The 15,439-nt window shown below is 43.7% G+C and overlaps 1 protein-coding gene across 5 annotated transcripts in view; it reads right to left on the bottom strand.

The window, feature by feature from the left end:
- Window positions 1–1,477: 1,477 nt before the first annotated feature.
- Window positions 1,478–15,439, bottom strand: part of SLC16A14 (solute carrier family 16 member 14) — a 374,898-nt gene continuing 360,936 nt past the window's right edge. For all 5 annotated transcript variants that reach the window (XM_069618293.1, XM_069618295.1, XM_069618292.1 and 2 more), the window contains exon 5: window positions 1,478–10,832. In XM_069618293.1, coding sequence (XP_069474394.1) covers window positions 10,681–10,832 — 152 coding nt within the window. In that variant the 3' untranslated portion in view covers window positions 1,478–10,680. The remainder of the gene's footprint in view (window positions 10,833–15,439) is intronic.

Below are 15,439 nucleotides of genomic sequence, written 5' to 3'. Positions count from 1 at the left end.
CGGAGCAGAGCGTCAGCAGGCCTGTTCCAAAATGGTGACTGTTAGCCAAAGGAATTAGTGACAAAGACAGCCATCCCATTAGCCTCCTATAACATTCTGTGGTCCTCCACAGCATCTTCAATCTGCCCCCCAGTGTTGGCTTGCGCCTCCCCACCTCCGCTGAGCCCTTTGCGATTTTCATTCATTTGGTCTTTGGGTCCCTTTCTTGAAACTGCCCTGCCCTCTTAGTTCACTCTGCTCCCTTCTTGCAGACTTTTTACATCTGCTTAGTCCTCGGATGTTAGACTCTTGTAAACTTCTTTTCCTTACATCATTGACTGTACTGATAATAGTCTTCAAATATTTATTCAGGGGCCAAGTCCTATAAATTAAACTAGGGGTACTCATTAAGATACGCAATGGGATGCGACGTTGCCAGAAATTAGTATATCAAGGTGAAATCTGGAAAGGACGAATGGCATTTGCCTTTCATAAAATCAACACACACACAACACCAAGAGAGGATATTTTCTTCTAATAGTGTTTTTGAAAACACCCCTTAAGTGCCAGGCTATTATGCAAGTCTATGCAAAAAGGACGAGCATACTCGTCCTTGTCACTTAAGGGTTAAAGCCAATACAAAAAATGTTTTTTCCTAGAACTTGCAGTACCGAAATGGGACATTTCACCGTTAGTTGTTTGTTATTTTTCATCCGGTTATATAGTGCAGTGGTGAAGTGTCCGGCCTGCAAACCTGACGACTGCGGTTCCGGCGATCGGCTTTAATTCATATCTTCAAAGAGGACATTGAATGTTTCTCATTTTAGCTTGGGGGACTGAGGCCACCCTCTGAAAAAGTGGGGGGGGGGACCCCGTCCACCTGCGTGTACCCCCGACTTGAGCCCTGCATTTATTGTACTATTTCCAACTTTTTTGTATAACGTTTCGAGTAAGGCGCAATAGAAACGCAATAAAAGACACCAATACATACATGACACCACCATTCTAACCTAGAACACGCAAGTGTAACTGAAATGATGAGCTAAGTGTTGGAATTGTATTTGCAAATGTCTTGTGAATTCCCATGTAAGTTTTGACTTGCTCCGTGTTAACTAACATTTGCAACTCCGTCAAACCTGACAGGAAGTAAATGTGCCTGCGGTGTATCTATTTACACGTATGTGCTCACATAAGTTACCCATTCGAGTCATCTTTTTTGAATCCACTGTTACCTGCACATGCGTGAGTTACAACCTTTTCGAGGTGGAAGGCAAAATGGTGCCTAGAAAAATCTTCGCGAATCGACCCGTAAGGCAGATATGGAAACGCAAAGCAAAGATTGAAAACTTCCTGGACAAGTTCATGAGAATTTGGCAAGGAAAAGGATTTTTCGGTTTCCAGCTTTATAAACAGATGCCAGCATGTTCCCTTTTTTTGCAATATCTAGTTCATTTGTGCAATAACTTCGATAAACATAAGGAAGAAAGCAATAAGACTATTTTAGAGAAAAAAACGTTTTTATTCAAAAGACGTGCATACAAAAATATTTAGAGAAGTGGAAAAGTCGAGATAATAACTGACACATATTTAGAAAAATGATAGGCCATTGAAAAACATGTATAGACTGAAACGTTCAAACACTTGACAGACATAAACCCATGAGTTCATATTAAAAACGATATTAAAATATAATTTGGCGAAACAAAGCATGTTTGGAAATAACTCTTCATGCCTCCAGCTTTTCTGCTCCCCCTCTACAAATTCCATTTGCGTCAACAACCTCCATGCTAGCAAATAAGGCTGTGAAAATAAGGGACATCAAAGTAGCCCACCTTCTCCCAATAATGATGTGCAATGAAAAATTGGTTTACATTTATTGCTGTGCATTGCATAGCAGGGTCAGTACTGGTTAGTGTTGTGCAAGGTATGTGGGGTGTTCTTCGGCATATGTGAACATGTTCTAGAGCAAGAAGGCGATGTATTAAAAAGCTGTGTTTACCTGCCAATATTGAGGATTTCTATAGATTGCTGTGCAGTAAAGATATTGAGGATTTCTATAGATTGCTATGCAGTAAAGATAAAAGTACCTTATTTGAAGCTCACAGCAATGGCGCATCATTGCCGCAGGGGTCTACCGGCAGTTACCTTATGTCTCCAGCCAAGGGTTAAGACTTTAAGGAAAGGTGATGTGCTGTAGGCTTGCCCGGAGAATTGGTGCAAAACATGTAAGTTTCAGACAGGAGTTTAAAACGCCTGCTTAAATGCCACCATTTATATGACCAGGTTTCCATTTTTCTGATAGCCAGAGATTTTACTCTGATGCCTTGCCAACTATCTCCAGTGGGATGGTACATTAATTTGTGAAAATGTATCAAGTCAGAGTAGCATCAGATACCCCATCGCTCTGCCCCGTAGCACATAAAAGATATCAGAGATGGCATCACCAATGACATCATAATGTATGGCGTCAACGGGGGTTCACAATTAAGGTTGTACAAAAGCTGCTGAGTTTCATGGGTTCTGTTGTTTTAAATTGTTTAACCTTAGCTGTCTCTTAACTAAAGTATATATATATATGCATATTTAAATATGGAGGGTGAGAGAGTGAATGAGAGAGAGTCTCTCTCTCTCTCTCTTCCCCCCCCCCACTATACCAGGGTGGCTCTTCCAAACAAAACCACTGAAGGCAAAGGTCTTATTCTATTGAAAAGTAGTTCTTGACAAGCATGAAGTTGAAGGATTGACATATTTTGTGCTGTAATGCTCAGTTGGACAATGTGTAAGCTTGAATGGAGACCTGTTCTTTTCATTTTTTGATTTACAGTAAAGCCTTATCCTCTGCATAGGTACATTCTTGTTAGACCCAAGCAATATATAAAATTAACTTTATCTAAGTCTGGCAGATCTCAAATATCCCTAATTGCAGGCTCCCATCCAGTTTGTCTGTTGATTTCCTACTGTAATTCTCAGTTATATGTTATTTTGACAGTGTGTTTTTAGGAGGTTCTGACGTCTCCTTCCTCATTTCCAGACTGAGCGTGGTGGATGACACTTTAACTGTTAATTATGCACTTCTTGGTGTTGCATTGGCATGCAAAAACGTCTATTTTCTTTTGCTGCTTGCCTGATGGCGGGGTCAACCCATAACCCCATCATATCCACCAGTCCCCCGGTCAATATCCCCCACACCAACCCCTGTTGCAAGTCCCTCGTTTAGCTCTCTTTTCCATGAATGCTTCTGCAGCTATCTCCTTCACTTAATGACTTTTCGGTGACCTGCCCCACCCATCACTCGCTGCTCCTGTTCTGTCCCGCCGCTCTCCTCCTACTTGTCCCTTGGTGCCTCGGGATCTCTGTGAGTGCTGATTACCTGCTTTGCGACATCACTTGTTTCCCCACCCGCTGTCTCAGCAGGACCCTACACTCCCATTGTCTTGCACAGAGCCACTGGCGAAGTTCACTGCTTGTAGGACTACAGGCAGGATTTGCCTGAATCCCTGAGGCCCAGTCTCCTTTGTTGATGCGATTGTCGTCATAATGCTGAGTCGTCCTTGCCCAAGGGGGCTCTTCATCAAGAGGTGTTTTATTTCAGTTAATTGAAGTGGCAATTCATAATTTCCCAGTTGTCAGAATAATGCAATGTGCAATTCTCTGGACACGAAATTAGCAGATTATGGTACCACGAAGAAAATGCTTATCCCTAAAAAAACATTGGGTCCACTTTAGCCTTACTTTCAGACACTTTGTACCCAAGTAGAATCTCTCATTTACAACTTGCAAATAGAGATCAGACCACGGTCACTGAAAGGTGCGGACCCACTGAAGGAAGGCACGGCATATTTTTACCGCTGAACTAATTACAAGACATATTTGCAAAGGTTTTACACTTGAAGTCCTTTTGTTTTTTTAGACTTTTTATCAGACCATGTACATCTCCGCTTATGCATCTCAGTGTATCCTTTTCCAGCCACCGCTTCATGATTGCATTGTCAGGAAATACACTCCATTGAGTGACAATTATCATCAAATCTTCTCCTTGCATGTCGATTGAGGAAAAAAGGAAGCTGTGAGTAGGCTTACTCCTTCAGTTGTCTCAGGAGCAAAACCAACAACTGGAGTCTTAACTCACTGGTCATATTTGTAATTTTCCATATCTGTTGGCTGATAAATACATCTACATTGTAGGAAAATGACATCAGTAACACATATGACTTTATAAATGGGAGCAATGAAATGCTACACAGAAGTGTAGTTTTGAATAATCGACTACTGAAAAGACACCTTTGTTTGTTTTATTAAGCGTGTGAACATAGGAATCTTGCACTTCTGACTGAATTTGGCCTTTTTAGGTTTGATTCCTGGCTCTGCGTTACCCGAGGAGGGTTGGTAAATCACCTCCTTTCTTTCGTGTACGTTCTGCCACAAACATGAAAAGTAAATAAGCTTTTGTGCTGTGCCAAATTCCCAACACTGCGGTCTCACAGTGCCAAGGCTGGTTGGGAACGTGTTTTATTGGACTACATACATTGAACCAAAAGGCCTGGCACTTGAATACCCGCTTGAGGAACTTACAATTCGAAAAATGAACATACATTGTTTTCCTGGACGGATGACCTCACCGGCCCCTCACTGGAAGCCTTAGGTTTCCGGTACCCTTGATAAGTGTCCAACTGCCTGTTGTTTTGACTCGTCAAAAATGTTTCTACTGTCAACAAAACTGACATATTTGTTTGTTTCCAATGTGGATTCTTTGGATCAAAGATTTAAATCTTCTGAAACCGAGGAATTATTTTGTGTTATTTAGCAGCTTTGCTTAGGGTTGGGAGGGCTGTTACCTATATCTTACCTGTTATCTAGAAAGGGGTTTTGCTGAAAAGCACCACCTACTTTTAAGACCATCACCAAAATCCTTTCATAGAACTGTGGGAATTCACACAACTAGAAAACAAAAAAGGACCACGCTTCTACATAAAATGTGTATAGTTACTGACGGGTTACTGGGCCTCCTTACGAGGTCAGTGGTGTGGTAAAAATGTGGAGGAAATTCTGTTACCACCATTTGTTGGTGCAGTAACCGATTACCACCACTTTTACCGCACTGCAGAATTCTGAGTTTGGAGGTAGATGGAAGATTAACCCATGGAAAAATGCTGGAGGTGAATCCTCCACTTTACCTCCGAAAGTCGGCAGATTTAGCATATAGTATTAATGCTTGCGGGAAATCCAACAAAAATCCCCATTGAGTCCTATGGATAACACAAATGTAGATTTAGATCACCATGCCACCACTCGTTATTCCATGGTAATGCCAGGGGGCCGAGTGGTGTTAATGGTAACAAGTTTGCCCATAAAGCAGCGGATTTACCGCTGATTTGCTGCCAAGCTCGTAATAATGCACAATGCGCTTTGCCACCCTCTACTGCAAGATTCATGGCTCACATTTTGGTGTAGTAGCAAACTGAAACGGAACAAGAAAAAACTGTGGCAACCGGCGCGTCCTCGAATGCTCGTTTTTTTTTTAAAGAGTAATGTTCTGCTATAAATACAGGCGGAGCTAAAGAAGATGAAGTTCATTCATATAACCTGAAATCATTTACACAAATATTCTGAGGCTGAATTTACTGACAGTTTCATACAAAAGCCACTGGCAATAATCAGCCGCGTCAGATTATCAGACTTGTAGTGTGTCCATCTTCTTTAAGTGTAAAGCATACAGTTTTCTTTCACTTACATTTGTCCATTAAATAAACTGCATGCATACCGACTTGATATTTGTCCTCAAGCCATCTATGTAAATTCTTGATCCAATGTTTTGCTATCTGTTTGACAGATCAAAGTAGGCAATATGTGTGTACTGTGGCGTAGGGGTCTGCAACCTTTGATTCTCCAGATGTTTCGGACTACAACGTCCATCAACTCTCGCCTGCTTAGTTAATGGCAAGGGATCCTGGGGCATGTAGTGTGAAACAGCTGGAGAGTTGCATGTTACCGACACCTACATGTAGTGTTTTACAAGAAAAAATATGTACATTGTTGAATGACGGGACATTTCCTAAGAACACATTTTGTGTGTATATATATGAGGGGCCATTAGGATCCTCAGTCATTATTTCCGACACATATTTTTGTGTCACAAAAAACAATGTATAATACACTCAAACGTTTAATGAAGCATATATATATCTTGGAGTAAATTGAATATTTGGTTTCAGTCAGAAGAATTCGGGTTTTCATTCTATGCTAAATACAATTTAGTCAATAAGTTGTGTGACTAATCCAGGGAACTCATCCCCTCTCCCAAAGGGGGAGTCACTCCCTTTGGGACTGGGGAGGTGAGCCCGCTAAGCTTGCATTCCCTAGGGGACACGGCAAGCGGGATCCCACTGGGGGTAATTCCCCTTAGAGAATAGGCAATCCCTTAGCATGAATATGTGTTATCCTCCCTTATCTCGGGAAGCTAATCGTTTTATTGGATATACGGGAGTTAACTTGTGTAACAGCGTACACCTTCCTATACAAATGGCGGGTATGGCTTCTGACCTTTTTCAGGCATTGTCATAAACTTGGAACGGAGAATGGGAAATAAGCTCACCCCCTCTAACGTGGAAGATAAAGACCCAATCAGCGTTAGACCTGAGGAGGAGGAGAGAAGCTTGCAGAGCAACAGAGAAGGAAGTACTTCCTCCTGGGAGGTGTGCCAAAGGGAAGCAAACACACACACCAGTGAAGTGCACTGACTCACGGCCAAGCCTATGGAACACTCAATAATCCTGCTGGTGCCAGGACTAGGGAGACCCGCTCCACAATAATCTCCCACAACAGAAAACGCCAGAGCAGTGAACGAGTGACACAATGAGGACCCGACACAGAAGCCCTTCACGAAGACAGCGGGAAGGGAGTGCCAGCTAAAGCATAATCGTAACGCCTGGAGGAAGCCAGACAGGAGGAGCAATGTCGGCCTTCGTGACCTCTTGCCCCTAAGGAGCACCGCATGGAGACAGAAGGTACGGAGTCGCTGCAGGGAGCCGGGATTAGGTCAGAAAGGCAGGGTGTGAGAAACCAGGCCCCAAGAAGGGGTGCCAGAAAGCAAACCCAAAGATGGGGTGAGAGCAACCAGACCCCAAGGCAGGGTAAGAGAAACCAGAACCCCGGAAGGGGGAAACCGAAACCAGACCCCAAGGTGGGGTGACAGAAAGGAGATTCCAATACGGGATGACAGAAACCAAACCCCAGAGTGGAGTGAGGGCAATTAAACCTCAAGGCAGAGGAATAGGAATCTGTTCCCAAGGTGGGGAAAAAACAATCCAACCCCAGGCAGGGTGGAAGAAACCAGGCAGAAAGGTGGGCTCAGAGAAACCAGATATACCTGAGGTCCCATGGAGGGGTAAGAACCAGGAGGTACCTAAGTGGAGAAAGCACAATGAAATTCACTGGTGGAAAGCCCAAAGAGAGGACCTGATGTGGACTTATGAACCCAGGAGGTTACCAAGGGCGAGTGACGACCTGAGATGGAGACAAAGTACCTGGCAACCCAGGTAAAGAGGGAATCACCCAAAAAGACAGCGATTAAAAGACAGAATGGGAGATTTGGCTGAATTTCGGGCATTCAAAAATTCAAAACGCCCTAAAAGGTTCGACCAAGTCCCCCATACGGTGGTGGGGACTGTGGGGGTGTCCCCCGCCCCTTGAGCACTATATTGTGAGTGGGAGTTGCGGGGGTGAACCCTTCAGCCTGGCCAGAAAAAAAAGGAAATGACCATGCGGCACTGGTTCCCGATCACGGAAGTGAAAGGGAAGGGCACAGATGTTGCAAGGACACAGCAAGTCGGTGCCACACAGCGAAGTGTGCCGCCACAAGTTAAGTAGGGGGGGGTGGGGTTAGAAGCCCATGGCTGCAATGTTCAGGGGAGAAAAGACTGAAAGTTTTCAGAAAAAATAGTTTTTGGTCAGACTGATGCACAAGGAGGTGAAGGTGGAAGAGATATTTGTACCTGTATCTGAACTTGGGCAAGAAGCCCCTTTTTGATGAAGAGACATCCCGGTGGGTTCACAAACCAGCCACCATTCTTTTGTTTGAATGAAGGTCCCCAATGTACCTTTCTGTTAAAGGTAGGTTCTTTTCAATGAAAGGGAGGGGAATCATGATTAGAATAGCTTTCTGGATGGCACATTTGAATAATTCTAGTATATACTGACGAGCACCCTTTGAGACTCTTTTCGTTTTCTTTAAGTGTAGGGCTGAGAAACCAAGGGACACCATAAGTTAATACAAAATGCCACCTTGTCCGTCTCCTGATACTGACTTAAAATTTCACATTTTCAGCATAAATAATATTGTTTTCAGTAGTGAGCGCAAACAACTCAAGAAACAAAATAATTGTCTCACCAACTAGCATATTTTGTTCATTAAAAAACCGACAGGAAATTTAATTCTGTGATATCATTATTTCACCATTCCACATCAATGTTTCCTTGTGTGATAAACACATTTTGGCCTATGATACATGCAAATTACTAATGGATATATATATATATATATACTTAATTTTTATGTTATATGCTTTTGAGTGTATTATATATTGTTTTCTATACAGAAATATGTACTTGAAATGCTGAATTGTGTTACTAACAGGAGGTCATAAATTAACATCATGTGTTATAGTCTTATTTTTCAATTTTTTCTAAATATGAATTATTCATTGCACTAGAGAATTTTGCCTTTTCTCTCCAATCAGCAACAACATTGGTCTAGCCAGTGACCAAAATGAAAAGCTCTCACACCCCAACATATTTTTAAATTAGGTTCTAGTTCCACATATTTAACTGTGTTGCATGGCTATGCAGAAGTAACCTGTAATAACTGAGGATTGAACATGTTAAAGGCACGTGAGTTCAATGCCATTGGCAGAAGATGTTCCTTGATGGTCTCTGCTTTAAAATACTTTTGAAGAGAATTTGTGCTTTCAAAAAATGAACAATTCAAGATGTAGACCCTAAAGCCAAACATTCTAAAGGTTAAACACGTATAGGAGTGGTTAGAACGTGCAGCCCTTAAAACTAAAGCTTCAATACATGACACCACCTATAGAACCCAAGAGACCAATACTTTGTTAATGGACCATACGTGTGCAACAGTGACATGCAAAGTAAACCCCCTGGACACATACAGGGCCAGATCTAGTAAAGGAGCCGTAGCTGCAGAAATCATGAACTGAATTCCTTTCAAAACAAGTCATATGGGATGGAGGATAGCTTGTCTTGGGAGGATAGCCCAGGGGCAACGTGCTCGCCTTGGAGGCAAGACCACGTGGAGCAACACAGGTTCGATCCCCGGGTCTGCGCTTAGAAACCTCGGGTCTAAGCACATTATAAATAACCAATTGTAATTATATACAGTGGATTAAAAAATGCCTGCCTGTCATTGATAGCGGGCACCTTCTCATGAAGTGCCTAGGCGTCAACGTAGAATGTGTGACATTAAAGGAAGCCTGCAGGGGTTACTGAATTGTGTGTCCCGATTTAGAGAACACATCTTGTGGCTTTTGTGATTTGTGATGAGGGCGCCTTTGATTTGACCTCTTCCATTTTGGGAAGAGCTACCACCAGCACAAACAACACTGGAGCTGCCATGTGTTGGCGGCAGGTGGGCTTGCAAGCCGGTGGTCCATTGCAGTGGCGGATGCGTACTTTAGTAAGGTAACTTTTTTGGTCCACTCAGATGATGGTTTGTGTGACGTGCCCTGCAGCCAAAAAGGCCACTGCAAATTCCATTCTTTTTTAGTACTGGCGCATACCTTTTTTTTATAGGCAGCTGTCGATTGTTGTTAATGTAAGCCCAGACTAACTTGGGTCCGGCTTTTATCTCTAAGGACATACTTAACCTGTAATTCACGATTCTTTAAAGAAAAGCTTGACTGCTGGGTGAGATCTTTGTGGAAAGTGAAATCACAGCCATTGCTATATTGTGTAGCAAATCGCTATCCATGGTATAAAAGCCACAAAGGCGGTGTAGTGGCATAAAAAAATAGCAGCATTTAAAAGCAGCTAGTGCCCATACAACAGAATTTTGGTGGCCAAAAACATGCCCAAATCCCATTCCCAAGCTTTGTACACAGCATCAATATTCCCAGTCCACTGCCTTTTCTAGGGCAAGGCTGTGGAACCAGGACTAAAAATGCATAATGTGAAGGTGTAATTGCTATATTGACAAATGTCTGTGCTTCATTGCCGAAAACATTAGTTTTCACCAACACGGGTCCACGATTTAGGCAATAACTCACGACATTTGGGGCTATGCAATCCTATATATACCGATAAGGAAAGCTGAGTTCCTGAGACAAAGTCTAGGCCACTGACCCACAGACCACCTCATGGATATATATACACACCACAACTAAGGGACATATTGCTATTATCAACTGCCCCCCTTACAATTGCTCTACATTTTAAAAGGACAGTATTTAAAATGTTGTTAAAAGCATTCAGGCTTGACTACGAAGGTCACAGTCATTCTCTAACAGATAATGCCCTTGGAATTCTGGCCCGCTAGCCAATGAAAGAGTGATGATATCATGTCATTGTCCTAGGCGATGTCCTTTCTGATTCTGATTTTCTGCTGCAGTCATCACATCTCTTAGTCTTGCGAACTTTGGTTTGGTCTATGAGATTGCTAGGTGCTTGGAAAATAAGTCCAATATTGTTTTACGCCTCTGTCTTGTTTGAAGTTTTTTCCCCAGGCTGTTGTTTTGTTTTCAAACAGGGCTTCAGCAGAAGAAACATGATTCCAATCATGTACAGCAACCCACACACGTAAAAGGAATAATCATATTTTTGAGTAACATCATAGATCCAACCTGAATAATACAAAGAAAAGAATAAAATAGTAAATGTACGAACATATTTTTCATTCGGAAAACATTTACATAGTATGAAAATAATATGAGCATTACCCCTTTAACTGAATCAATCCAAATTAAAAAGCAATTTTTTTAAATGTAGAAGTCTTTCAGAATGTCAGCAAATTGTGTAAGGTTTTACTGTTAACTAAGAAGTGGTGTGCATACAGTGTTAGTTTACATGCGTTCCATATATAGCAGTTTGTAATTAATAACATATATAGACTTCAAACACATCGCCAATCAAATTAAGCCACAAGTGAGTAGATACCTTATATAAGTAAGGCAACTATGAACAGCATGCATGCCAACATGCTACAATTCTATTTGGGAGATGTTAGTCCAGATCGGTTGTTTTCTATGCATTGTGAGGAGCCAGGAATGAGACTCAGACACAAGGGAGATATGGTTTTGGTCAAAGATTTTTATTAAAATAAAAGGGGGCGTGGAAATGCCTCTCTGTTCCTGCCCTAATAGGTGTTTCCCTACCAAAAACCAAACCTAAGGGTCTGCAATATCAGAATGTCCATAGCAAAACTGTCCGGTATCCAAAGTACTATTTTGGCCCTCACATTCGAACAAAATTAACTCTAACGTGAAATGGGGAATGTCTTTGGCCTTGAGTGGTTTATAAATGTTCAAAAAGCAAAATGCATAACTCTAACCCAAAAGTTCCAGAAGGATACAGTTCCCCTTCCCCTGGATTTCTCTTCACTCTGTTGTATATTCAAATATATCAGTTCCTTGAGTTTCTCTTGATCAACAACACAACTGGTACACAAAACAACTTGGCTCTTTATCTTGTTAGGGTACCTGCTGTCCCTCCTGCTAGGTTTGCACTCCTCTTCACTTGATCAGCACAGCCTGTTGCTAGTCCTGATATATCTTTCTCATGACCTATTTAGGTGATGTATTTCTTATATACTGTTCAGTTTGTCTTTGCCTGGTGTGCTTTCCTACCAGGAATTGTTTATATGAACACTTGCAATTGCCTGTGTACCTTCCTGCCAAGGCTTTCTTAAAGGAACATACTTGGAACTGCTTTGTATGCTCTCCTGCCAGGACTTTCTTGCATGCACACACTTGCAACGGCCTGGTATACTCTCCTGCCAGGACTTTCTTATATGTGCATTTTTATTGTAGCTTTAATTTGCTTAGTGTACTCCTCCTGACAGGGCTTTTCTCATGTGGGTGCTGCATACACTTCCAAACTTGATATTCTCTTATGTTTGCTTTATCTGATATTGCATCTGCCTGGTACACTATCCTGCCAGGGCATTTCTCATATGTGTATTGCACACACTCACAAACGTGAAAGTCTCTTACTTTTGTTCCATTTTCCCTTCTATGATATGATATGATATGGCATTTATAACACAAGTGTTTCAAGGTGCGACGAGGCAAGGACGGGGGAACAGAGAGAAGACAGACAACGATCCTACTAGGCCAGGTGTCATTCAGATCGCGCAAGTGCATAGGAAGGGGGAAGGGGAAAGTGCAGTACAAGGGATAATAGAATAAATAACAATAAGAAAAGTACAGCCAGCAGCTGGCAAGTACAGTGGTAAAGGGTAAGTGCAGGCATCAAGTGTCAAGTGCTGGTAAAGGGACTGTAGGGACACAGAAAAACAGTCCCTAAGTGCAGGGTTGCAAGGAAGGCAGTGCAGGTGTGCAACTGGTGGGGGAAGGGACCTGGACCCGAGATCATAGGGTGGCCAGGTAGCCAGTGCAGTGTCAGTTTCAGCCAGGAAATCAGTAGGGGAGTGGAGGAGAGAAAGCGGACGCAAAGAGAATGGTTTTGAGGTGCTTCCGGAACCGGAGATGGTTCGCCTCAAGTTTCAGAGGGGCAGGAAGGCTGCTCCAGAGGGAGGCACCAACCGAAGAAAGAGATCTACCACTGACAAGAAAGCCTTGTGGACAATGAAAAGGGTTTTGAACTTAATCCTTGCAGCCACTGGGAGCCAGTGCAGAGATTTCAGTCCTGGAGAGCTACGATCCCTGGGATTGAGGCCAAGGACAAGTCTCGCAGTCCTGTTCTGGATGAGTTGCAGAGGGCGGAGGGTGGAAGCAGGCAGATTTAGAAAAAGGCTGTTGGAATAGTCCAGCCTAGAGAGAACCAGGGCCCTGAAGACAGTGAGCTTCTGGGAGAAGGAGAGGAAAGGAAGAATACCTCTGAACAGGTGCAGCTGGTAGTGTGACTTCTTAGAGACGTCAGAGATGTGAGGGGAGAAGGAGAGTGTGGAGTCGAAGATGACCCCAAGGTTTTTTGCCTCACAGGTGGGAGGAGGAAGAGGGACAAGAGAGGCCAGTCAGAGAGTGACAGGAAAGGAGGGTGTGGGTGTGCCGATGAGGAGAATCTCGGTCTTACTGACATTAAGGCAGAGACCATTGGCGGTACACCAATCCTGGATGGCGGATAAACAGTCAGAAATGAGAGAATGAGAAGAGGTGGCTGAGGGTAGCCTGAAAATTAGCTGATTGTCACCCACATAGCACTAGAAGTTGGGGCAGAGCACAGCAATGCGGTAGGCAAGAATTGCCAGGTATTGGGTGAACAGCCAGGAGAGACGTTAGACCCCTGGGGGACACTACAGGTAGAGATAGAGGAGAGGAAGGACTGAAGTTGAACCTGGGGGGGTCGATCAGAGAGAAAAGAAGTCAGCTACGCCAGGGCCTGGCCAGGGCCTGACCGGTGATCCCCCGCTCATCACGGAGACGGTTGAGCAGGATGTCATGGTTAACCGTGTCGAAGGCAGAAGAGAGATCAAGTAAGATGAGGAGACAAGGGGTGTTGGAATCAAGGTTAGAGAGCAGGTTTTAAAGAAATGTTCACTTGCTCGTTCTCTTTTGTGTACTTTATTTTCTTCATTAACTGTTATTCGGGTTTGGCATGGCTACCAATATGCCTGGTGTCCCTGCTTCCCTTGGGTGCACTCACCAACTCTTGCTGGCATACTCTGTTTCTCATGTGGCACGCTGGTGGTGTTCGTTTGGCGTTTCCTTCCATTTTGCTGCCTCCGTTCCTCAGCTTCTCTGCTTTTTGCAGTTCCTGCTGGGCTTTTCTGCTACATTTTGGGCTTTGGTAAGGCAAACGCTGCCTCTTAACAGCTGGAAACACCCAGGAGCCCTGTGTCAGTTTCTAGCATTCCTGCAGCGTGTTCTCTCTTGCGGTCAGCTTTCCTTTTCCTGGTCCTTGATCCGGTTGGCTCCATGGAACTCTCTGCAGCCCCACAGTCCCACAGTGCATACAGAGGAGCAGCTTTCTCCCGCCAGCAGCACGCCTCAGTCAACAGCTTCTGCTGTTTAAATTTCCCAGCCATAGGTATGTGCTTGCAACAACTACAGTGCAGCTTGTGCTCTTGGCCTTCTTTGCTCTGCATTACTCGGCTCATCTTCCCAGTCCCAGTAATCTTGTAGTTATGGGAATGTAAGTCCATTCTTGGTGATTTGCATGTAAAGTCTGGGTAAGTGTTCTCAGTCATCTTTAAGGGCAAGTCAGCTCTGGATGACTTGTAGGTAGAGTGAAGGCGTTTTCATGAGTCTTAAAGGGTAAGTAAAACTTTTGACGGCTTACATACAGACCTTGTGAAAAGGTCTTCAGACCTTGTGAAAAGGTCTTCAGTACCCTTCCTAGGTGGGTGAGGAGAGGTATAACAATATGCCATTAAAGCCCCTTATGGGATTAGGGATGCCTTTCCCAAAGAACATAGTATAAACCTACTTTATCTCAAACTCCTCTTTACCGAAGACCACCCCTTCCTTCTTGTTTTTAGATAGGGCCAATATACTTTGTTGCACAGTCAGTCAACTTAATACCTCAGATCTGACTAGAATGCCCGTGGACACTATTGGCTTTCTATGTTAAGAGTACATAAGTACTGTGAAGAAGAAGATGCCCAGGAGGATGCAGATCACTCCAGAGAACCAGAGCAATTGCTCTATTCTTCCACAATATTTGACTGGTCCAAAACAATCCAACAGGGAAATACAGGAGTTCAAATACATGTCAGATACGATACCGAGCGAGAGCTACCCTCTGAGGAGGAGAGTCTATAACAGCTGGCAACAGGCGAGCAACTGCAAGAACCTCACTGGCAAGCCCCGTAGAGAATGGGGAGGTATGCTGCTGGTAGCCCAGGAAGAAGGGACAGTATGCGCAGGTACCTGAATCAACCTCTGAGTGTCCCCCAAGCCGGAGAGCTGCAACATGAAGCAGAGCTGCTCCGAAATGGACACCAAAGGCGGCGAAGCGAAGTCTCCGAGTACTGCCAGAGTCTTACAGAAGAACACCATTCCTCAGAAGAGGCGAACCAAGAAGAAAGATACGCAGGCATACCGAGAAGGGCTGCAGCTTCAGGGAAGCTGAGGGAGAAGTGCGGAAAGCATTTGAGAAGGATGGGGGACCCTGAAAGCAGCGTGCTAATCTGCGATGCGCACCTCCACGAGAAATATAGAACGAAAGGGACATACGTATTTGGCAGGAGAGTAAACCAAGTCGTGGTGTTGCGCCATTGTGAGTCTGGCACCCGCACCCATATGAAAAGAGGGTCTGGGACCCTGAACAG

The sequence above is a fragment of the Ambystoma mexicanum genome, chromosome 10 (genome assembly GCF_040938575.1).
Source record: "Ambystoma mexicanum isolate Mex_15411 chromosome 10, UKY_AmexF1_1, whole genome shotgun sequence".
Classification (NCBI taxonomy): domain Eukaryota; kingdom Metazoa; phylum Chordata; class Amphibia; order Caudata; family Ambystomatidae; genus Ambystoma; species Ambystoma mexicanum.
The sequence above is the reverse complement of the archived record's forward strand: the minus strand, read 5'-3'. Positions and strand labels throughout refer to the sequence as shown.